Here is a 26,490-nt window from a genome sequence, read left to right on the forward strand (position 1 = left end):
ATAAAATTATTGTAAGCATCAAAATGAAATTAAAAAAAGATGTCCAAAGATTTTGTGAAGAATAAATATTAAATACAAAAATGACACGATATTTAAAACTAATATCTAATATGTATGCTATTACAATATCACTTTAAATTTTAAATATTACTTGCGCCACAAGTGGATGAACATTAATCACAATCATAGTAATGGATATAGGTAGTAAATAAGTATACGTACTTAGATGCTACCACACCCGTGAAATATTTTGTGAATTTTAATATCTCACTCAGTATAAAGATTCTTAAAAGTTATCACTAATAATAAAAATGATAAAAAACCAAAGACTATATTGTTTTATCTTAATAATTACGAAGAATAAAGATCAGTGCACAGTTAACCTTATTTCTTCGTTTTAAATATAATGTCACCATTCGTTTAGTGATTCAGATTTAAACTATTCTGAAAGAACGTCACACTAATATCTGCAATGTACTTACAATTAGTAGTATAAATAAAAATTGAATTATAGAAATTGTATTTATAAAACATTACAATATATAATGATAATATTATTTCTACTTTTCTATTTCTGTGATCATGTACTTAGCCAAAAATATGAGGGTTGTTTTCGAAGTTCCGCGTTGGATCCCGATTTACCAACCTTAATATTAAATCACGCTAATGCACCTACAGAATGTATCAAAGAATGTCGTTCACGTTATTATATGTAAGTTATTGTTGTAATATTACTATAACGTTTGTTACAAATGTTATAATATTTAATATTTTTAAAGTAAAATTTAATATTAATTCACATTAAAATTAATAGGTTTGCAGGATTAATGAATGGTCAACAATGCTTTTGTGGTAGTAGGTACGGTAGGAAAGGTATATCTACTACTTGTACTTTTCTTTGTATTGCTGATCAGAACAATTATTGTGGTAGTCAAGATGCAATGAGTATTTATTCAACTGGACAAACAGGTATATTTTTTAAAAATACTATGTACTTTCATTCTCTTTTGATATTTATAAACTTAAAAACATATATATTGAGGTCCTAGTCCACCAAGAAGTGCACAAATAATTCACAGTGGATTTAATAATTTGCAAATTACATGGGAACCGCCTAATATCAGAAATGGAAATATTACATCTTATACTTTAAAGGCAGTGGTTGTTGAAACATTTGCTTCAAATTTAGTACCAGCCGTAGAAAGTCAGATTCAAGGAGGAGCTTCAAATAGTACCATTTTACAAGGCTTACAACCAGGCACAAAGTATAATATATCAATCACTGCTGCAAACACCCAAACAGATAGTGAACCTACATATATTTTGGGATGGACTTTAATAGGACCACCTAATAAGCCAATAATGCCAAAAGTAATAGAACAAACAAGTACCACAATAACTGTTTTATTATCAGAGGGAAGTAGTGAATATGGTCCTGTTAGTACTTACCAAGTATTTGTTTGTCAACCTGGTACAATACCTCCATCAGGTCCTAATGTAACTTATTACAATTATGAAACATCAATACAGCAAAGTCTAGGATATTATACTACTGGAGAATTTGAATCTTCAGAATTTTACAAATATACAAAATTTATAGTAGGAGATGGAAAAATGATTGGCGCATATTATAATGCACCATTAAATACTCAAGTAATGCCACAAATAGGCTTAACAGTAGTTTCTAAATTTCAAAGACAAGTGCAGTATGCTTATTCAGATCTAATTAACAAGCTGACAAATTATAATGAAAATGGAAATAACAATGTAAATTTGACAACTATCATACTATGTGTTGCAATTGGTCTTTTGGGAACTTTACTTATAGCTTCAATAATACTTTATTTAATATTGCGACAACGCCATGAAAAGTTTCGGATAAGGAAACTTCCAGAACAACAAGAACTTACATTGCAAGGTCCATTGTACGAAGTTGACAATTTAGCATATATTCCAGAGGATGTACCTGAAAGGGTAAATCATTATCAAGAACTGAAAAAGAAGGTATGGATTATACCACAAAACTTATTGACGATTAATGACACTACGATACGTAGAGGGCGATTTGGGACAATACATACAGGTGTTATTCAAAAAAATGACAAATCTTGTAGTGTAGCTGTTCATAGTATAGCTGACAAATTATTAAAAGTATCTGACAAAAGACATATGTTACGAGAACTAGATGTTTGTATTAAAGCATCTCCTATGAAATATGTTGCGGATCTTATAGGAACATGTGAAACTCATGATACATTACACGTTGTACTTGAACTACCACCTCAAACATTAAAAAATTGTCTATTAGCTGCCAGATCTGGGAACACATTTCCTGTTGAACATATTCTACCTATAGGATCTATGATAGCATCTGCTTTGCAACATCTTGAAAATTATAAAATTATACATGAATATCTTTGTGCACGTAGTGTAGGTCTCTCAAATGAATGGATACCTAAACTAATGGGACATGGAATATCCAAATATGCTTTAGAAGATATAAAATATACTCGATGGATGTCTGTTGAGTGCCTTGGTAATAGAAAAAAACACCAACCAGCAGTAGTCTGGGCTTTTGGTGTACTTTTGTGGGAAATGCTTAGTATGGGTGGTACACCATATTCTAATTTTTCACTTGATAGTGAAGTGGAAGAAGCAATTGAGCAAGGAGTTAGATTACCACAACTACCAGATACTCCTGATCCACTTCACGAAGTTATGTTATCTTGCTGGAATATGGAAAGTCAGGAAAGACCAACATTTGCAGAATTAATAAGATTGGTAAGAATTATGTTTCATTTTATTTTAAATGCATAGAAATAAAATATTTTCTATTTCTTGGTCTGATTATCCCATTTTGCATTTTCAGGAAACTTTAAGCATTTGTCCAGTCACTGCAATTACTGAACCATATATCCCAGAATTAGAATTAAATTAATATCATTAATAAATAAGTGTTCATATTCATGCATTTATGTAACATTATGTATTGTATATAACAATTTTGTTAAATATCTTTAAAAATCTATTTTTATGTATTCTAAAGTTACCGTTGCATGTAATTTGTGTATACTAGATTTTATATTTTTTTTATAACTTTTTTTATACTATAGATTTTTATTTTATACTTCCGTATTTTTTTTTATAAAACAAAGTATTATACAAGTATTATTAATACCTTTCCGTCCACTGAAGTGAAATCGAAAAAACGTACGATTTTCATAAAATATAAATTTCTACTTAAAATATAATATAACACAAAGTATTCATACTTTAAACTTTAAACACTCATAGGTAATGATGATCCGTTTTATGTTAAATTTCATAATAATTGAAAAAAACTTCTCAGCATAATACTTTAAATTTTATATTATTGTAAAACACTCGTAGTTTTATCGAAGAAAAAATTTTCATATTTTCAATTCTAAAATCCTTTCTTATATATATAATTGATAATTTTCTCACTGAATACAAATTTTACACATTAGTAATTCGATTTACCTATATCTAAAAAATGATAAAATATCAATAAATAATAAAACATTGATCCTAACTTTTATACCTGTAAACAATGTACTATTAATGTTCATTGTAAGACTTTATTAGTAAACATTAACTTGAATAAGCATAAACTTTATTACTTTGTATTTAAATATAAGAACATATGTATATTTCAAATTGTGTAAAGTCTCAATTTTTATTTAATGTCACAGAGAAAATGTTACAGTTAATGTTAAAATTAAAACTTCTTAAATTAATTTTTAATCCAAAATATTTTTATAAATGATTTTATAATTATTTGTTTCATTATATATTATCTTTCACGATTATATTTGATAAATAATGTTAACATCATTTTTTACAATGTATTATTAATATATTATAATTTCTCTACTCTTCCATTCAATAATAAAAATAAAAATCTATAATATTTTACTATTTCTTCTTTAAAATACATTTTTTAATAAAAATATATATGTTACAATTATAAACTTTTATCCTTAAACTAAAAAGTTATTTGAGAAAAGATATAATTTTAAACATGTATGTGTGTGAAATATACATATACATATGTATGTGTGTATCAGGCAGTATTGATACATACTTAGTTACTAATATTTACTTTTAATATCGGTCTGATATCACCAAAAATACAGAACGTTTATTCAGCAAGAGTGTATGGCAAAAAATAATCGTACATGATAATACGTAAAATATGAAATAAAAAGACATACGATATTGTCATTAGATTCATATCTTCCTGAAACACATGATAATTATTTATTTCAGAAATCCATTTTAGTTATTAATCGATAAAAATGGCTGTGTTGATGTTCACACGTTTCGTAAATTTGCGAAACGTAATAAATATTAATAATTTTGGTGCTATTGGAAGTATATTAAATATTACACAAAGCTCGGTAAATTAAAAATATTAAAGTGTTAATTAATTCTTTCAATAAGTATTCTTTAATTACCAAATAATTTTTATAACCTTAAAAGTAATAGTAAACTAAACAGTAATACAGATTTTATGATTTTAGGACGTTATCTCTAAACCATATTGTATAAACATTAATGATGAGATTATTCCTCATAAATCTGCAAAATTAACTGGAAAAAAAATTAGTAGTGCTATGAGAGCATACTTAAAACGATCTGAAGACTATAGTAAGTTATAAACATATTATGGTACAAGTAATTCGGAAATTTTAAAACAAATCTATGAAATGATAATTATTTATTGCTTTTAGAGGAATTTATGAAAAAACAAATAGCTGAGTATGATATTGGAAAACGACATTTAGCTAATATAATGGGCGAAGATCCTGAGAACTTTACAAAAGAAGATATTAATGTAAATTATATTTCTTATTATTATAGTTAATACTCTCTTGATCAACTATCAATATTATTAAAATTGAGAATTTATGTATCTTCAACTAATAAGAATCTAATATATCAGATTCTATTACATTATATATTGCAAATAAGAAAATAATAATACAAGGAATTGATATCTTTTTAAATTTAATTACTTTTATATGCTAAAATTTGAATTTGTACAAGAATTATTACTTTTAACAGAAAGCAATAAGGTACTTATTTCCATCTGGTTTATATGACCGAGAAGCTCGACCTATGATGCTTCACCCTATAGATGTATATGGGAATAGGAAGGAAGCAGAATTTGATGAAACTGGTAGACCACATCATTTTTTGTTTTACACTACTAAACCTAATTATTATGAAATACTTCATGTAAGCTTTTTTTAAATCCCTTTCTCTGTACATTTCATATGAACACATTATTCTTTATTAAACAAATATCTTTACATGTAGAATATTGCAGAATCAATGATTCATTTAAACAAAATAGAGGACCAGATATTGGAAAGAAATATCCAATTGACACCAGAGTATAAAATGTAAATGTGCAATTACTTTGACTATATTTATATTTCTAACTCATTCTAGATCGTAGATAAAGTAATATTTTTTCTTTTTATTACTATTGTTTCAGAAATGTAGGGAATTCAGAATGGCTACAGAAGAAGAGCTTAGAAAAGATATTGCTTGAAGAACTTTTAGACAAAGAAGTAATAAATGATATATGGCTCTATAGCTTCATTTTGTAAACATAATACTTTAAATTCATTAATTTGTTTTAGTATGATTACTTTATAAAAAGTATGCAGAGATTAGTTGATCATCCTGTATCAAAGCATGTAGAATCTTTTATCATGGAATATAGAAGAAAATTACCAAATATTAATGAGGATATGAAAATTCCACAAGTATGTATATTTTTTGTTGTATCAACTATCTTTCTTTTCTCATTAAAAATGAACATACATTTTATTTTTTTATAGCTTGAATATGATAGTGATAACAGGCCTTTTGTACTTGTCGACAGTAAGTATAAAATAAACTATCAATATTATTCCCATAATATTGTAATTGTATGGTTTAAGAATATTAAAATATTATTTTCGAAATTAGAAAAATTATTTGCAAGGAGATTGTTTATTAATATTAAAATTCAAAATCATGACTCTTTTATAGGATGTGCAAGAAAAAATTCAAGAGGTGAGGTTAAAGTGATAGGCAATGGATCTGGAAAAATTACCATTAATGGAAAGGATATCACGTACTTTGATGATATGCAATGTCGTGAACAGGTAAGTACGAAAAACAGTTTGAATAATTTCATTTTGCTAAATGTGATAATAGTTCGCTGTTAAAATAATTTAAGTAACTATTTATAATATTCGTATGTGTTCTATATATGAATAATTCGATTTCATTGAAAAATCATTTTACGATACATAAAAAACGAATATTGATAAGAAAATTACAATACATATTTTTTATATGAAAATAGGTAAGTGTTCTAAATAATTAATATAAGTTGATACTATTATACAACATAATAGAGGTAAGTACGTACTATGTTGCAGAGTATTAGTCAAACTTATTAATTTCGATTTATAACATATCAATTTCTAATACACATGTAAATAATTTTGTTTAAAATAATGATAATTATGCATAGTAGTTAATACTATTTTATACTGTACATATAGAGATATATAATAGTTAGTTATATTAAAATTAGTTTGTTTGATCTCAAAGTTATATTGAAAGTTATACTAAAATTTATAATATATAAATGAAGAATGTGTGTGTGGTTCATACAATGGAATTTGATCAAACAGTTATTTCAAAGACAAATAACTTTCCAATGATGATGTTGAAACAATATATGTTTCTCCGATTTGTTTTTAAGATTTTAACTAAATTTAGGCCAAAAAAGTTATTAATGATAATTATCGTTTATTTGAGATTTCTTAATTTACTTCTTAATTTTCATATTTAGATTCCTTTCATTATAAAGAACAATTTTAAAAAGTTATTGAAAAATAAGAAAAGATAAACAGAATTCTCTTTTTTAATCTTCTGAGATTAGAAAAGAGAAGTACATTTTACATGTAAAAAGATCTAAGAATATATATAACGTACCTATAGATAAACTTAAAATTAACATTTCAAATTTTCCGTTTCCCGCAATGTTACGTGTCTTTTTTGCTTTTCTTCAATCGCAACAAAAAAGATATGTGCAAGGTATCGCGAAAACTAGTAAAAATAAATACCAGTCGATCAAATTTTATGGTATATTCATTATTAAAATCTATGAATACAGGATAAACATAAGATACAAAGATGAGAAAGTCCCTATAAATGGAAATGAAACCAAGCCTCGCGAATTGCTGATATTTCTGATGTATGTGATTTATCGTGCTCTCCGCGATCTCAGAACAGACAATGCGTCTAAGAAGCTCGATTCGAGTTCAGTATCAATCGAGTCGTCAGATAGAACGACAGGCTTATGATGTTGTAACAATAACACCGTCACATTGAGTAGTACGGTCGTTCGTTCGATGAAATTGATCGTATTCGCACGTGAATACGATCGAGAAGTGAAGAACGGAGAGAAGAACAGTGATCGATTTTCTTCTCGATATTATTAAGCTATCGGTAAAGAGACAAAATTGTTAAAAGTTTGCACCATGCATCGAACATCGAAACGCGTTTGTGATGGAAAGTCAGTGAAAACTCTTTTTTCGAATTTAAAGAGCCATCCTATGAATTTTGAAATAATTGTATCTGATAATACGAAAAAGGACTTTAAATATTATCTATTAAAAATATACAAATTCAATCTCGAACGATGAAAGTTGATAATGAAAAGTGTAAATGTTTAAAGCTTGTGTATGTATAAGCAGGATTTGATTTTGGACATATAATAAATGTAATGTGACGAAATAAAGTTACATCCGGTTATTGCAATTTTGTCTTTAATAACATTTTTCAAGTATTTTCTGTTTTTGTGACATTGAATCATCAACGTGTTTCAGAGTAACAAAAAAATTATCGTTGAGTTAAACGAAATGTTTAACTACGACTTAAAAATTTTAGTTCAACTTAATTTAGAATACTTTACGAAAATTAATATTTTCAGGAAACTTGCAAAATTTTTATTAGAAGAAACTTTTGATAAAATTGACTTATATTTTAATTAGTTACGTATCACTTAATATTTAAAAAATGAGCTTTCTTTGTTCGCTATCGTTAGATGTATTTAATTTACGTAATTCGTGCATTCCTTATTCGTTGCGTAGTTCCGTTAAACGTATATATTTTCTACTTTAGTTAAAAGCTTACATCCTGGATTCTAATCATTTAAGAATGTGAAATACATATGTGTAAACGTCATTCCGTATAGTTTTGTCATGCTTTCTAAATTGAATCGGTATGTCGAGAATGTTTTTGTTTTCGATACTTGAAGGACTCGATCTGTAAATAAATAATATCAGTTTAAAGGTAACGGCACAGCACTTTGCAGTCATCAATCTATGTGCCCGATTTTCCAATTGTCATTCGCGCCTCGCGTGATACATAGTCAGACGTCATCAAAAAGATCATCTTATACTTTATTGATGGTAAAATTGAAATAAAACTTTGAAAAATATTTAAAAACTAAATAAATTTCACCACGATGATCGCAATCAATTGTAAAATTAATGATTTTTCCACTTACTCTATTCGCATTTGTAAGATTTTTGAGCGACTTTAAATGCTATAAGTGTCTTAATAACATAATTGAAACAAATTGTATTCGAAATCATGATATTATTACCTTTTAGCTTTTGCTGCATAACATCATAGTTACTAAATTGAGTCCATGATGCATATCTAGGAATATTATTAAATACATTTTTATAGGATAATAAGATAGAGATTTATAGGATTTGTAGAATAATAAAATATAGATCGCAAAAATTTATATAATGTTATTCGCGGGGAATACGGGAGAACGATTTCTTTTTACTTTAAATTGAAAAATACTTTAATAAAATGCTGACTATTAGTAAAATCAAAGGATGACTCTTAAATAATAATAAAAAACTGTTATAGAGTTTAATAATAATTTTAACGATAAACAAACGTATCACGAATGCTCCAATAGAAGTTTACATTTATTAAAAAAAATCTAGCTTTTGTTAAAGGATCCTTGGACGATCCGAAGTATAAATGACAATTTTTCAACATACAAATGCGTCTGATGAATAAGATTTAACAGGATCGATCGATTAAGCAAAGCGACGTCACATAATTTTCTACTCAATGCACGTTCACGAATCCCCATCGACTTCATTCATGAATTAATACCTCGCGAGCCCTTTTACTACTCACGACAATGCTCTTTGTAGATCGATGATGTAATCGCGTAAAGCGCTAACCGAGAAGGATGGAGATGAACCATTCGCAGGCCTCGAGTTCGCCACCGGCGAAAAAGAAAGTACAAATGGAGAGGATCATCGATATGGAGGACGTAACGGTATCGATTCCGAATAGTTCAAAGCGTACGACCATGACTTCTCTGCTCTTAACACGATGGTTGGCGTCGAAGAGCCCGCATCATACAGAAGTAGAGACAAATTGGTCCTCCGACGATCAAAGTTTGGAATACGGAACTCCGCCTCCTATCGAAGAGCCACATTGCTATTCTATGTGTGCCAGTGAGAGCTCTTGTACAGAGGAAATAAATTGCACCTTGCAGGTAAACAAGGATATAATCAAGAATCTATTAGTGGAGCATATGAGACACATCGGTGGTCGATTGCAACTCCTTGACGATCTGGAGGAGAATAAAATGGATCTAAAGAATCCTGAGCATTTCGTAAAATACTATAAACAACAAGAAGTAAACGCTTTGCTACTTCACGCCAGTTTCCTTGGTCGGATAGACGCGATTGCTGGATTGCACAAGTGCGGAGCGGATTTAAACCACTCGGAACAAGGACAAGGACTAACTCCGTTACACTTATCCGCGTTCAGTAACTCTTTAGAGAGTGTACAATATTTGCTCACTAACGGTGCCAACATTCATCTGGGACGAACTCATACACCCTTTCATTACGCTGCTTTTGGAAATGCTTTTAAAGTAGCTCAATATTTCCTTCAGCTAGGCGTCAGTCAGGAATCTCCTTGCGGAGAGGAGACCGTGTTACATACTGCGGCCAGATCAAACGCTTACAACGTATTAAAGCTACTGGTATCTAATAATCATACCTTGAATAATTTAGATTGTAATGGGTACGCTGCTATACACCACGTAGCGGACAGAGGAGATTCAGCTGGCTTGTTGGTACTACTAGACGCAGGTTGCGAGCTAGATCTGATGACTAAAAAGGGTGACACTGCTCTACATCTCGCAGCGGAGTCTAGTTGTGTGGAAAATGTCGATCTGTTGGTAGAAAAAGGTGCAAATGTTCACTTGAAGAATCATAGAGATCAGACAGCTTTACATATAGCTTCGCGATCTCATTCCTTGGAATGCGTGGAAATATTGCTAAAGAAAGGTGGCTGTGATCCTAATATCGAAGATAGCGACGGAAGAACGCCTTTACATCTCGCATTAGGTAGATCGTTGCTGGCTTATGACGTGACGGAATTGTTAATAATGTGGAAGGCAAATATCAATAAAACCGATAAATATGGTTATACACCGCTTCATATCGCTGCTCTGAACGAATTGTCTCAGTGTGTGGATATCCTGATACAGCATGGAGCGGATCTTAGCGCTAGAACGAAAGGCGGGACTAGCGCATTATCCATTATCTTACGTAAAACGCCGACTTCTTTGAACGTCTTTAAACAAAGATTAGATGCCTCGATAACGCTTCACCAGCATGGTTCAGCCACCGGAGAGGCGGAGCTTCGTCTCGACTTTCATCCTCTGCTGATGCACCAGCAACAAGGCGAAATAAGATATCTCGGGACATTCGTGAAAGAAGGATACAAAGAGATTCTAGAACATCCGCTCTGTCAGGCGTTTCTCCATTTAAAATGGCAGAAAATCCGAAAGTATTACGTGGGCAGGCTAGTCTTCTACCTATTTTACGTTCTCATACTCACAGGATGGGTAATGACTGCTTTAGCGCATAACTGTTACAACGAGTCGCACGGTCAATTAGACAACACCCAGCCACCATTATGTGCAAATACCACTGGTATCAACGGGTTTCTTTACAGACACCCAGCTTTACTCGAAATGGAATGGTATGCATTAATGGTGCTTACGATTCTCGAAGCATTTCGCAAATTGACCAGCATTCCAACGTATCCCTCTGTCCGCCAGTTCTTCACGCAGGCCGAAAACATGGTCGAATGGTGCGTGATCCTAAGCGTATTTGCCACTTCTTTTATCTATACGGGCAGAACGTATGCGTGGCAAAGCCACGTAGGTGCATTCGCCGTGCTTTGCGGCTGGAGCAACCTTATGCTAATGATAGGACAATTGCCAATATTCGGAGCGTACGTCGCGATGTTTACCAGTGTTCAAGCACAAGTATTCAAGCTTTTATTAGCGTATGCTTGTCTCTTAGTAGGCTTCACCGCAAGCTTCTGCGTGATTTTTCCACGCTCGAAATCGTTTAGCAGTCCTCACATTGGTCTGATCAAAGTTTTGGTCATGATGACTGGAGAGTTAAATTTCGAGGACCTGTTCTTTCCTCGGGAAGAAGATGGGAAATCGATCGATTCAGGCGGTACCTCTTGGATTCTACTCCAAGTTTCCGCACAGTTGTCATTCGTGTTGTTTCTTCTGTTCGTTACTATCGTGTTGATGAATCTACTGGTAGGCATCGCAGTTCACGATATAAAAGGACTACAGAAAACGGCGGGACTTGCAAAACTCGTTCGCCAGACGAAGCTTATTTGCGACGTCGAAACGGCACTTTTTCTCGGACTGATACCAAAACGACTAACGAAACTTTTACGATGGACAGCTCTGCTGCTACCTTCACCCTTGAGAGCAGTTTTAACTGTTCGTCCCCTGAACCCGAGAGAGAGTAGATTGCCTCGTGATTTGTTATCTGCTGCGCACAAGGTCGTGAAGGATAGGAAAAATATGTCTGGAACATTGTGCAGCAGGAAAAGCAACGCTACTGCATATACGTATTTAAAAAGCGAGCCATATTCGACATTTCGTCGACGTTCTCCAGAAGAAGACGTATCCGTCGATGATTACTCGGTCAAAGGAGATTTAACAGAATTGAAAAAGATCTGCGATAAAAACCACCAACTTCTTCAGGATGTCGTGATGGCATTAATGAATGACAAGCGCATCGTTAACAAAGAAAAGGATGAGAATAATTAAGTTTTTACTCTGAGAATTCTTAGAATCTTAATAGCAAAGATATATCGTGTGAATAATCTGAGGAAGCTTAAATCACCCAATCGACCTTAGAAATGCAGGAATTGTGCATACGTACGTTTAGAATTTTAAGAGTAATCCTCAGGCCATTTTATAATACCATATTTTTCACAATCTTGAATATTCGCTTATAGAAGATGACAATTACGTGCTTTTAATATTCGGATCAATGTGTATCGACTATCGAGTCCTCGCTAAAATTTTATAAAACGCAACATAATCTTCTGGCAGTGAGAGAGAATATAAAGTGGAAAATCCAAATGATTAAAACGAACGTGTGTAATCAATATTGAGGATCGTTGATTAAACATATGTTTTGCATATTTTTAAAGCAAAATTCATAAAGAGTCATATATGGAGTGGAAACATTGTAATTTAACTACTAAATTTGTTCCCTTCCTTTCTTTTCTGAATTTTTATAATTCTCATGATTGGTGATTTTAAATCCTTTGCGTGTCAAGAATGTCACGAAAATTTACGTAACGTCGTTATAAATTTGTGATAAAAGTTGAAAAAAAAGCTTGAGATGAAATATTTAAATAATAATATAACGATTATATTTTGATGTATGGGTTTGTACCCAATATTTGTAAAATATTGTATTACAACGCATTAAAGTCCGTCCATATTATGAACAAAACTATAAAAATACGTAGAAATCAGATAGAGAACTAACAGAATAAGCTGAACAGAACAAAGTATTTTAATACTATTTAATTTTATACTTATAAGAATATCTTAATTGTATAAAAAGTTGTGTAAATAAGATCATATAATATATATTTTAACTTTTTTCTTTAATCTTAATTTATTACTTATTATACGAAAACATGCAAATAAAGTGATTCTGAAATATATACTTTTTTTAAACAAAAAAATATTTTTTTGACAACAATATTAAGAAATAGAGTTTCATCAAAGTAATTAGTGCGATAGATATTTGGAAATTATTCATGTCTAAATATATAAGAAAGAAAATATAAATATTTATATAATGAAATCTTTCAAAAGGTACAATTTATGCAACGACACAAACATCGAAGCTTTAAAAACTTATTATATCGTATTTTTTGTAAAATCTTTTAAAGTTAATTGTACGTCGAGTTTGGAGTAGCTTCGTTTAAATATTACCTTCGATATTTGAAAGACTTTGCTAACAATATTAACTTTAATTTTGTTTTTCATATATAATAATATTCACAGTGTAATGATTATATAAACATTATGACAACGATAATTATAATTGTAAGTTGAAGTTTAGTTTCTGTATGTATGTATTCGACCTATGTATGTACCTGTTTGCAACTTTAACCGTAAATATAATTACATGGCAGTGATTAGAATTCGCGATAGCATTCAGTCGTGGTAATGATTCATTATCCTAGAAAGTAACAATTAATTATTGAACACTGAAATTTTTAGCTTTACTCAATCTACGTGTATATATTTAACAAGTGTTTTAAACATATTTCTATTATGCTAAAAAAATTTTTATGCTATATTTCATAAAATATAATTATTATATATCATAAAATATTATATTATATCTTCTTCCAAAAATAAATAAATAAATATTTTCGTTCTTGGAGACAAAATATTATGATCCAGTTTTGTCCACTCTGCAATTTCAAGAAACGCGTTATTGCCCAACATACTTGCGGATACGTTGGAGAAATAATATTCCTATAAGCTTAAATACGTTTCGAAAGGTGTGCAAGCATCAGACATCAAGAAACATTTTCAAACGGAGAATACAAATCGATATATTAATTAACGTGTATTTACAGTTTGCATCATGTATTCTATAAGAAGACGATTTTTGTGATCCTTTAATCTTGTTATACCTCGCATAATGACTTTTTTTAAATGGAATTTTTTATCTAGTATAACAGTGACTTTCAACTTGTAGTTTCTATGTTGAAACAAAAAAAGAAAAGATTGTATTGTAACAAAAAATTGTGTTCGTTTAACCAATAGTCCGAAAGAAGTGCTTTTCTGAAATGACCATTAACGTCTTCACCTATAAAAACACAATCGTTTCTGGGAATTTGACTGGCAATTAATCTATCAGCGATTCAATTGTTACTTCTTACAAAGCTTTTTTAATTGTCTCTCTCGATATCTATCCCTTTGATCTGATATAATCCCTAATAAATTTTAAATACGATCTAGAATTTTCACACCAATTAAAGAAAGAATCTATTTCTATAACAAGAAGCACGATTCTGGAGTCTCCCCATTTATCGCTAATTGAATCGATATGCTTCAACACGGCAAAATTTACATTTAAAAGTATACAGTAACGCAAAAAAGTTACCTAACTGGTACCGACTGCTCTAACAGCTTTAGTTATTCGAGTTACATTGGTTTTCCACTTGATCGATCGATACAATGAGAGAACAGCACAAAATAATTCACGTATTAAATCATATATACTTTTCTTTTTAAATCGCCGCAGGCTATAAATCTACTTTAACTTGTCTTTTTTGGACGCATTCAAATTTAGTCATTGGTATTCACGGGATATTCAAGAACTACTTGGAGGAACCGGTTCCAATTCGTAGAAAATCAGAATCTGAACAACTGGTATACATATATACAGCCTATATAATGATAGAATATAATTACTGACCACGGTGGAATTAAACAAGGACACTAAGTTTTACGTCCACGAGTGTATCTAGATTTTACGGGAACATCTTAAAGAACGGCGAATCTGTGAAAAGACTCACATGCGCGCGATCTCTTGCAACGTCTGGTGTTTCGGCTTTAGAAAACGGTACCCAATGTTGCGTGACACTGGCTTTCTCCGTATTAATTGCCAAAGTATTCGAATAAATTATCGGTGAATTTTTATTTTTTGCTGATCGTATATGAAATCGTAGGATTATCGTCTAATAAATTATTGTCACAGAGTGTTACAGTGAATTTTTTTGTGTATGATCCTGTATAGTAAATGCAAATGGAAAAACTGGAAGTTGTAAAATTGGATGAAAAAGCATCGAAGTTGGAAAATTTTTGTAAAATGGGCAGTGAGATAACAGAGGATTTATAATAGGAAATATAAGTGATTTTTTGTTTGATCGTTGCATGTTAATGTTGGATCCTTATATTGAAATAAAGACAACAATGGAGAGAAGAAAAAACCATAAAAAGTATTCGAACAGTACGAGGAATACACTCAAACAGAGTCATGAAAAAAGATACAAAATTAAACCCAATAATTTTCATAATTGAGGTGCAAAGAAGAATTAAAATAAGAATTACTTAATAATATTCTCTTTTTTTTAAATTTCCTACAAATTTGTTGAGATATACATTGCATTAAATTTAAAAAAATAATTGATAAAACCAAGAAATATCAAATTAGCACTAACATATTTCAACGAAACATTTTTTCATAATACTTGATCTTTAAAACACATTTTCTCGTTATCATTGCCACTTGTTCCATTGCGAGATGATAGCCTTAATACAATGTAAATACAGGCTTCGTTGTTAAAACGTCGAAAAAAATTAATCAGCATATGACGCAAATAATGGTCATAGTTGTTACATAATCCAAGTTTCATTCTTTGTTTTTATGTAAAAACGATGATTATAAATTCTAAATTTAGAACTACGATAAATAATTATCATAATGAAATAAAATAAAATTCTAATATGCATATGTAAACATTACCTGAGCTTTAAATAAAGAAGAAGAATTTTCTCGAAGAAATCTTTATTCTACCAAGGATTATAGAGTGATTAACTTACAGTATGAAGAAGAAATCAGAAGAATTCACGCGTACGATAAATAAATAAGAAAAGAACATTTACTAAAAATTGTTTACCGCAACGTTAGTTTAGGTTGATGTGACCTCTATCTCGTTTAGTTTCTAAGTTCAAGGTCCCTATTCGAAGGAGTACTGGCTCCTCCAACGGAAGCGTATCTTTTCCTTTGAACTTATATATAGAATGAATCCATACGAGTCGACTAATATAAGTCACTCGGGCGAGTGACTCCGGTAGTCGCGTGTGCTGCAATGACGAGAGCATTCTCTTAAAGTGATCTAAATGACTTTGGGACGTGACGTGATAAACGAAGAAAAGAGTGAGGCCGAGGTATGACGATTGGAACGTTCTTTCGAGGTGATACACGATAGTAGAGTGTGCCTTGTGTTACGTCGCAGTTTCTTCATCATCCTGGTTACAGACGAAAAAAAATTCCTTTCCGACGGATAATGGACGATAAACAGATGTACGAGAACTCCAGCGACATACCGAAGATTAACGGACAGCGTGCAACGATTAAGGTTAGCGAGGAAAGGCTGCGGCGATACTCGTTAACCAGTTTAAAAGATTGTCGTCTCTCGGTTGACGAAAACGATTACTGGAGAACGGTAGAAGGAGACGCTGGAGCACACGAAAATGTTGAAAAAACGAGTCAGTCAAAAATGAAGCCGCTGGCTAATCACAAAAAAAGGACCAGGCATTATTCTTTGACCAGACTAAGAAGTCGCCGTTCTTGTCTCAATTTTGATGATGACAAAAACATCTTGACAAAGACAGATGTTAACGAGACTGCTAAAGACAAAACGACACAAACTTTGAGGCTACCATTACCTGGTGAAGGAAAAACGATACACTGTTCTTTGTCGAATTTGAACGATCCATCAAACGATCTCTTATCCACTAGATTGGCTTCCTTTAGATCCGTCAGATATCGACAGTCGAATAGCTCGGAGAAAATCGTGATCGATGACATCCCTTTGATCGAAACCACGAACGATCACGTGGAAATTGATGCCGGTACACCTCCGCCAGTTGACGAATCTCTCTTCTACGATAATCTCGACGTATTTAAACAAGCGCAGATCAACAGTAACGATCTTAGATCGATCATGTGGTCGATCTTTACGACTGCAGAAATGAAGATACTGCTTGAGCTAGAAAAATGCAATACTTTGCCGGCGATGCCGCCGGGAGAACGAATGAGGAATATAGCGTACATGTGGTCTTGTTACCGTGGTTTAGTGCATCTGCTACCGAAATTGGAACAATCAGGCGCGAGACTCGATTACGTGGAGCCTTGTACGGGTATGAACGCCATCCTAGCTGCTTCGTTAAGCGGTAACGTAGCTTGCATCGAGCATTTGATAAAGAGGGGCGTTGATATCAATTACCGGAATCCAATCAATCATTATACGCCTCTTCACTTCTCTGTCCTCGGAAATTCGCCGGATGTAGCGCGAATACTTCTTGATAACGGCGCAAAACCGACCACGTATCTTTATCAGGAGACTGTTGAACCAGTTTTACATTGCGCTATCAGAGCAGGAGCTGTAAAAATAGTGAAGTTATTGTTGGAACAAGGAGCAAGCGTTGTCGAAAAGAATCACATGGGCGAGACGCCGCTTCATGTAGCTTGTTTCATTCAGTCGATAAAATGCGTTGAATTACTTCTAGATTCGCCTGGTACCAACATCAACGCGGTGGACCGAGCTCATAGAACTCCTCTACATTTCGCTGTGATGACTACTTATTCTTCTGCAAAGCTCGTAGAACTTCTATTAAAACACGGTGCCCTAGTGAATGCCGCAGACAAAACTGGCTTCACTCCTCTTCATGTAGCGGCCCTGAACGAACAATCTCACTGTGTCGATGTACTGATTTGGGCCGGTGCAGACGTTAGTGCGACCACCAGTGCCGGACTTTCTGCCTTGAACATTATACTTAGGAAGATACCAGAATCTCTACAGGTGTTCCGACAGAGATTAGATGCCTCAATAACACTCAGAAGACCCGTTCCTCATAACAGAGAGTTCGAAATGAGGCTGCACTTCGATCTACTCTTCCCCAGTGGCAATCAATGCGAGACCAGCTTTATAAACACGTTTGTCCAGGAACGTCGTAAAGATTTACTATCGCACCCATTGGTAATGGCTTTCTTGCACCTAAAATGGGAAAAGATAAGAAAATTTTATTTACTCAGGATCCTAGTTTACGCCATGACCGTGATCTGTATGACGACTTACGTGCTCACAGCGCTAGCTTACAAATGTTACAACTACGACGAGGCAAATAGCTCTAAGATTTGCAGTAGCAAACGTATTTCTGGATTTCTGTTCAGACGACCAGTGATTGAGATCCAATGGTATCTCTTATTAATCTTCACTTGCATCTCCATTCCTAGGAAGATATTCGGTTTCATGGTGTACACATCCGCGAAACAGTACTTTTCCAATATTGACAACGTGCTAGATGGCATCGTTATAATTAGCGTTTTTGTTACGTCATTCGTGTACACAGGACGTACATACGATTGGCAAAATTACGTCGGAGCATTCGCGATACTGTGCGCCTGGACAAACTTAATGTTGATGGTTGGCCAACTTCCAGCTTTTGGCACATATGTAGCGATGTTTACCCACATACAGTTCGAATTTGCCAAGCTGTTGCTCGCTTACTCTGGATTACTAATAGGGTTCACTATTAGCTTTTGCGTAATTTTCGTCGGTGAACCATCGTTTGGCAACCCTTTCACGGGACTCATTAAAGTGCTGGCGATGATGGCCGGAGAGTTGGACTTCGAGGGACTGATTACGCAAATCGATGATGGTTTAGAAGGAAACTCCGAGGGACCTTTCGTTATTTATCATCCATTGTCGGTATGCTCCCAGATCCTCTTCACGCTATTCATCGTGTTCGTCACAGTGATCTTAATGAACTTGTTGGTTGGGATCGCTGTTCACGATATTCAAGGATTAAGGAATCATGCTGGTCTCACAAAACTTGTACGCCAGACAAAATTGATCCTGTTTACGGAGATGGTGTTACATAATAGTTCGATTCCATACGCTTTTCGAAAATGGATGTCCGATCACAAGATTAACGTAGAAAACAGAAAAAGGGTTTTGGTAGTGAAACCGTTGAATCCTTTGGAGAAAAGGCTTCCGAAGGACATTCTAAAGGCTGCTTATGAAATCGCACAGAAAAATATACCGTTTATGAACGATGATAACATTAATCTGAGCGACCATGTAATGAGGATGAGACAGCAGAGCGAGGACTGCTTTGACTCAAATTTACAACTTGTTATCGAGAATCTGGCCAACAAACTACAGTCCTACGAGGACACGATCGTGTTGCTGAAGGAGCAATTATTAGATACTAATAAAATGCTGGAGAGTGTTGTGAAAAATCTAACAAAGGAAAAGAATAATTGAGATCAGCTAGGTACTGATTGAATTGAAATTACCAAAATGTAGTTTAATCTTTGGGAACCGTGGACACACCTTAACTGTAGTTAGTTAGTAATGTGTACATGAACGATTGCAAATGATCAAAAACATATTTTGATGTTTAATGCGTCGATCAAAATCCGACAAAATCGATCGACTTTCTATGTAAATATCATAAGTTTAAGTATTATAACGAGTGACATATGGGGCCACAGAACCGAAAGTGAAAGTGAAAGTAGAAAGAGAAATATATTTAATAACAATGAGACATTAAGATTGATGGTATTAACTTCCATTCTTCTTTTTGTACCTTTTAGATAAACTCTTTTATATTCCATATTTATAATACTTATCAAATATAAACATTAAACTTACAGCAATAGTAATTATAAAAATATAGATAAGTATTTGATAATGAAAAAATGTAGCGACGTTATTCAAAGTACGTTATTCAAAGTATGGTGTTTGTTAAACGTATAAAGTACATCATGTTCGCAACATTTTAAAGGGAGAGGAAACTTGCCAAGAATCAATACCTTTTGCTAACGGACACATTTCACTGTAAGAAATTTTGAATTGACGAGTGCATTTTTTAACGTTCAAAACTTTTGCAAAACAGAAATTTTTATATAGGTATAAAAAATCTTCAATTTATGCACGTTATATAGTAAAGTAACCATGATACGCCCTGAGGTACATAAATTTTAATGATTCTCAAACGAACGCTTAAGTTTTGCTAATTTTAGAGGCAATAGAAATTATTCTTAACTGAACCTATTTTGAATTACAGATCATATTTCCATTAATTTTTACGGAAATGATTGACAAAGTTGATATTGAAGCAACCATTTCTGGTGGGGGTCCTACTGGACAAGCTGGCGCTGTTCGATTTGGTATTGCAAAGGGGCTTCAAAGCTTTGTCGATAGTCAAATGAGAGAAAGAATGAGACTTGGTAAGGAGAACCCAATTTTCTAATTACTTATTTATCACGGTAATTGTTCAATTTCTAGATATAAATTATATTATATAGGAATAGTACTAATTGATTTCATGGAAAATGTGAATTTTTTAAGCTTTCTGAATGTATTTTAATAGTGTATTTTAATAATGCATTGATTTTCTAAAATATGTATGAAAATATTTCAGAAAAATTGAATTATAAAAAATTTAATTAATATTGCTTGATTTTCTAATTGCAAACTAAATTACTTATATTCTTTCTGATAGCATACAATTTTATTTGAAAACACCCTGAAATTAAACTATTAAATAGTAATTAAAGCGAGTCACTTAGCAAGAATTAACTTTCAGCTTGAACCTAATTATTTTAAGCTATTGAAAAGAAAAAAAGTTGTAATTTATTTTTCAGAAATATAAGTTGTATTTTACAATGAAAAATCTTACTACTGTGCAATTAACTGCACATCCTCCATTAGAACAATGATTTTTACATACAATTTATAATTACAATGAAGTCAGTCACTAAATTCATTCAGCTATGATTATTTAATCGAATCCAAAAATATATAGTCAAATTATCGTTTTATAAAATTCCTAAATAGTTATGTGCTATAATGAAATGTAATATTTATTATAATCGAAAAATTTCTTCTGTACTATTATACATTTTTTTTATTATTTGATGTTTCGATAATAATGGAATCGATTAATAAGTGAAATGTCATTTGAATTTATCCTCGAGACTTTTAGTTGTTTCAAAGTTTAATAAAATTTTGTTTAGTTTTACAAGTTATCAATTTATTTATACAAGAGAATTATTAAAAAATTACTTTTGTTAGCTGGCCTTCTAACATATGACTGGAGGAGGCGTGAAAGGAAGAAGTGGGGTCAGGAAGGAGCTCGCAGAAAATTTACGTGGAAAAAGCGTTAATTTTCCTTTTAATTTTCTGCACACTGAAATTTATATATTAAATTTGAATGAATTTTTATAAAATACCCATTAAATATTTCAAGATAAAGTGCATGTTAATATAAAGTGGATGTTCTGTAGAAAATGGGACAAAAAATAATTCATCAATAAAATTATTAACTAAAATTTTTTTAAAGATGTTATTCTTAACCTTTGAAAAACATTATATAATACATATGCATAACCATGATGTTTAAATTTATTAAATTAATTGTATTATATAATATTTTCATTTTGTATAAAAGTTTTATTTTTCCTTTTACATTTTTTCAAGAGGTGTTAAGCCGAGTAATTTCATACCTTGGGCAAGAGTAATTCTTGCTATATGAAATAATAATAATCTTTGGTTTCCTAAGTCATTTGATTGGTGTTTTACACTCAATTTGCGCCAAGCTATATTGATAGCTTTACTAGAGAAGAAAAATATAAAAAATAAACGTATAGAAAAGACTATATAAAATTAATGTATTAAAATTTTTAATATACCTATTTCATATATTTATACTAACCATAAATGGAAAAGATAAATTGTTAATACACATGGTTCTAATTCTTCATAAGATTTAAGCACAACTTCATCAAATTGACTAATTAGTAAAATTAATTGATCAACTTCTGCTTCTTTTAAAAGACTTGAATCACACTCTATTACTAATGTAGCACCAGATAACTCTTCCAAACTGCATAAACGGCAATGAGCATATTGCAATTTTATTCCAGAATCACCTTTCATCTGATATTAAAATATATATTTCACTAAACAACAATATATCACTAAATAGCTTTGAAATATTCTTTAAAAGATCTTAACTTATCTAAATAACTTACATCAAGCATTAAATTCCAATCAAACTTGTAACTGTTCATTCTACTTTGTTTTAAATCTTGAATAATTACACCAGAAACACCCAAAATATCAGAAGTCTCATCTATTTTATCCAATGGAATTTTAGTTGCTAAAATAATTGAATAATATGGATATATTTCATTACCACTCCTCAATTATATTTTATGTATGACTATAGATAATATAAACTTACTCTTTGCATCCAATTGTCTTTGTTTCATAGTTTCCTTTGCTTTGTTCAAAATATCTTCTAAAAATACCACTGTACCTTGTCGTGTGCTCATACCATGTACTCTTCCAAACTTAACATGTTTTAATCTATCTACCCAAGGTAAATTCATTTTATTTAAAATTTGGATTAAATTAGTAAAATGGTCAGTTTGACTATTTTCTACGATGTAATACATAGCATCAAATTTGTTTCTCTCAAATCTATCAATAGCAGCAGCAATATCTCTACTTATATATAAACTTGTACCATCACTTTTTATAATAGGAACACTTTTTTCTTCACTCAAAGGCATTACTTTCCTATTTTCATTATCTAATTTTAACAGCTGCATTTCTCCCATCTTATCAATTATCTTATTTATTTTTTTAGCTGTATACATAGATTCCCAATCATATCGATCAAATGTTACACCTATTCTTTTGTACATTCTTTCCAATTCTAAGACAGTAAAATGTTTGATTGATTCCCAATTTTTATAAACTTCATTATCTTCTAATTCTAATTGTCTAAATATTTCCTTAGCACTCTCATTTATACTTGGATCATCTTTAGCTAATTTATTAGCATTAACATAAGCTGTGTACAATGTTTTAATGGGATCTGTTTGCATTTCTATATTATCAATGTTTGCCATTTTCATCCCTATATAAACATAGCCAAACTGTGTACCCCAATCACCTAAATAATTTATCTTTGTAACTTGATTTTGGAAGAAACTATTTAAATTAGCAATGCAGTTTCCTATAATTGTAGAACGTAGATGTCCTATGTGAAAGGGTTTGGCAATGTTCGGTGAACTAAATTCTACTATAATGTTTTTATTAATATCCACAAGTGGTGGTCTAACACCAGAGAGATTGTTTTCTAAAATTTGCTTTATATACTTATCTCTTAGCACATTAAAGTGTATAGCATTATCTTGGACTGTAATATTATCAAAATCACCCTTTAAATCATTGTCTGTAATATCTTTCACTTTATTTGTTAAATTATAATCTTTTGATTTTAAAGGAAGTACAAAGGTATATGTATCAATCTCCTTATTAAATGTGATATGCAAATTAGACATAATCTTATATTGACATGCATTGTCTATATTTTGTAGTTGTTTTATAATCTAAAAGAAAATGAATTTAATTAATTACACATAATTTAATAATTTATTGTATTATAGATATGTAGGAAATTTTTAAATATGATCTTCACAACATAAAAGTTTATAATTAGTAAATACAATGTTAACGCTAGTTACGTTTAATTCAAAATTTAAATAACTCGCATTAACAATAAAATTATTTCATCCACATATGTAACATATATGTTATTAATTGGTTAAGTAAAAATAAACAGTATATTTAAATATAAAACATAGTCAGAGTTATAAAAATTAAATCAATTTTAACTGTATGTATTTTTAAACTTCTTAAGATATTAAACACCATAACCAAGGTAATAACATTAAAATGATACCTTTTTAAATATTACAGTCCTTATGAAGTTGCTCATGTTGCAATAATAAAAATTATTCTAAAATAGATCTCTTAATCCGTAAGGCATAAAATCCATTAAGATTAATACAAATATAAGTTTTGAAAACTCCTTTACAGTATCCTGTGGAAAACCTTGTCCGTATTATCATTACGATATATGTACATTTCTACTTATTCTATTTTTTTTCACAAAAATATTTATGTATCGTTTAATTAAATTCAAATTTTTGCAAAGTATTTACATCCATGACATACAATATATTATAAGAATTATAAAAATAATGGTATATGTCAAACAACAATGAAATTATAACCTCTCTACGAAGTCTGTTATGAATCTTCTAAAAATTTTCTAAATTCATTTTCATGAATATAAGCATTCAATTACGATAATCAGCTAAATATATAAATCATTTGTGTATATTTTTTAAATACAAAATATTCGGGAGATAAACTTTTCATTTTTAGTATGGCATATAACATGTGTATTTAATTTTTGTTATTTAAATAAATCATTTATATAGATAGTGCATTAAATCAAATTTTGTAAACGTAATGTATCTGTATTAAAGTATTTTCTAATTTACAACCGTGTACTGTTTTATTATTTACATTTATTTATTATTTAATATAACTCTGTGTGGAATATATATAAATATATGTATGAAATAGAAAAGTATGGAAAATCAAATTCACTCTGAACTAATTGTAAAAGAAGAGGAAGAAGAAGATGATGAAGAAGAGAAAGAACAAAAATGTGATACTCCTACTAATGAAACCAAAAGTATTGTGCGTGATGGAGAATCAACAATTGGTATCAGACCAAGACCATTAATTTGTAAGCCAGAAAATGTAAATATTGGGTGCAAGTCTGAACCTATAGAAACTAAATGGCATTGGGCTCCAGGAGCATGGCAAGATGCTACAAGAACCAGTGCCTTCCAACCATATAAGGTATATATAATATCTATATATATCTTATTTCAAATGTTTAAATAAAAGGCATATTATAAATATTTCCCTAACCTAATATTTTTTCCAGCCTCCTACATTACTTACTAATTTACAAAGAGGTAATACACAAACAGAAATATCTCAACTTTATGGTGGTAGCGATATTACATTCCATACATTAGCTGGCCAAGGTGAACTTACACCTGAACACATACATCCAAGTATGTTATTTTTTTACAAACAAATGATAATACATATTATAGTTAATAATTATTAATAAATTGTTATAAAGGTACTGTTGATACACCTGATGAAAAGGGTTTAACTGGTCTTATGTGGGCTGCAAGATATGGACAATTAGGCAGTGCAAGGCAATTACTTAAAGCTGGTGCGAACAAAAACTATCGTGGTCTCAATGGAGAGACTCCTTTGCATTTAGCAGCTGCTTATGGACATCATGATCTTGTAAAATTGTTGTTAAACCATGGTGCAGATTCCAATGCAAGCGATGAGGTACATGTTACATATAGTAATTTTTCTTACCAAATAAAAATTTAAAATGTTGATTTTTTGTTTTTAATAATAAAGGAAGGAAATACACCTTTGATATATGGAGCAAATGGAGATCATCCACATGTATGCTACGAATTATTATCTAGAGGAGCGGATATAACGCGTCGTAATATGTATAATATAAGTGCTTATCATGCAGCAGTATTAAATAATTCACTAACTGGTAAGCAAAAATCATACAATTAATATTTGGATACGCTATATGAAATATTTAAAAAATTGCTTGATTTAATTGTTTTTTAGCTAAAGCAGTAATTGAAAATTATTTAATACAACAAGTGGTAAACATATCACCAAATATATTGCAATAAAGTAATGCAATATAAATAACGTAAATATAACCTTAAAATTTGTATAGGTTTTAAAAAATTGTACAAATTACATAGTGATATTTACACCCGAATATTTTAATAAATATTTTTTATTTTTAATTCTATATAATTATTTATAGTAAATGTCTCCTGAAAAAAAGCATATGAATGAAATTTATATTCTCCTACAAACAAATATTCTTTTACGGACAATTTGTTGATTATTTATACATATTTAATAAGTAAATTAAATGGTAAATAAGTTTTTTCTTATTTATAAAAGTCTAATTTAAATAAAATTCTTTTAAAACTATTTACATGCAGTTATTGACTACATTAATTTCCTTCTTTTTTTTATCTACAAAAATCTGTCATTTTTTTATTAAAAAAGTAGCAAAAAAGTATATAAAAGTACTAGACCTGAAAATAAAAAAATATTTTTGCCCTTTCAAGAATGAAGAATATTAAAATATTAAATGCTCTTAATAATAATATTAAAAGAAAATAATAAGAATAAGTGAATGCAAATATAAGAGTAAATTAATGTTTTGTTAAAAACCCACCAATTATGTTCGTATTATTTCTTTGTAGTTAATTATAATGTTCATGTATCTGTGCATGTATGTGTATATATGTATACGAA

General features: G+C 30.8%; 3 protein-coding genes across 7 annotated transcripts; 2 read left to right on the forward strand and 1 right to left on the reverse strand.

Moving 5' to 3' along the window:
- The first annotated feature begins 48 nt into the window (after nucleotides 1-48).
- LOC122577721 (transient receptor potential channel pyrexia) lies at nucleotides 49-21,566 on the forward strand. 5 transcript variants are annotated; one of them, XM_043749242.1, is made up of 14 exons: nucleotides 454-474; nucleotides 593-712; nucleotides 815-969; nucleotides 1,043-2,781; nucleotides 4,545-4,671; nucleotides 4,755-4,858; nucleotides 5,089-5,262; nucleotides 5,344-5,429; nucleotides 5,525-5,600; nucleotides 5,673-5,798; nucleotides 5,874-5,916; nucleotides 6,067-6,182; nucleotides 20,300-20,462; nucleotides 21,310-21,566. In XM_043749242.1, coding segments are annotated over exons 2-14 (3,003 nt in total). In that variant the 5' UTR covers nucleotides 454-474; nucleotides 593-710; the 3' UTR covers nucleotides 21,402-21,566. The 5 variants fall into 5 exon arrangements, with proteins under 5 accessions (XP_043605175.1, XP_043605173.1, XP_043605177.1 ...); XM_043749238.1 differs by having other exon boundaries at nucleotides 70-712; XM_043749240.1 differs by lacking the exons at nucleotides 20,300-20,462; nucleotides 21,310-21,566 and adding an exon at nucleotides 9,276-9,442 and having other exon boundaries at nucleotides 49-712.
- Nucleotides 21,567-21,587: 21 nt separating this feature from the next.
- LOC122577727 (probable arginine--tRNA ligase, mitochondrial) lies at nucleotides 21,588-24,530 on the reverse strand. Its single transcript, XM_043749248.1, has 5 exons — nucleotides 23,990-24,530; nucleotides 22,481-23,636; nucleotides 22,269-22,396; nucleotides 21,950-22,173; nucleotides 21,588-21,850 (listed from the first exon to the last, which is right to left on the reverse strand). The coding sequence occupies exons 1-5, from the start codon at nucleotides 24,023-24,025 to the stop codon at nucleotides 21,700-21,702; spliced, it is 1,695 nt and encodes a 564-aa protein (XP_043605183.1). The 5' UTR covers nucleotides 24,026-24,530; the 3' UTR covers nucleotides 21,588-21,699.
- On the forward strand, nucleotides 23,950-25,953 carry LOC122577733 (DNA-binding protein RFXANK). The gene is made up of 6 exons (XM_043749258.1): nucleotides 23,950-23,968; nucleotides 24,682-24,963; nucleotides 25,052-25,184; nucleotides 25,256-25,476; nucleotides 25,552-25,699; nucleotides 25,780-25,953. Exons 2-6 carry the CDS (start codon nucleotides 24,688-24,690, stop codon nucleotides 25,845-25,847), a joined length of 846 nt encoding a protein of 281 aa, XP_043605193.1. The 5' UTR covers nucleotides 23,950-23,968; nucleotides 24,682-24,687; the 3' UTR covers nucleotides 25,848-25,953.
- Nucleotides 25,954-26,490: the final 537 nt, after the last annotated feature.

Source organism: Bombus pyrosoma, linkage group LG2 (genome assembly GCF_014825855.1).
Source record: "Bombus pyrosoma isolate SC7728 linkage group LG2, ASM1482585v1, whole genome shotgun sequence".
Classification (NCBI taxonomy): domain Eukaryota; kingdom Metazoa; phylum Arthropoda; class Insecta; order Hymenoptera; family Apidae; genus Bombus; species Bombus pyrosoma.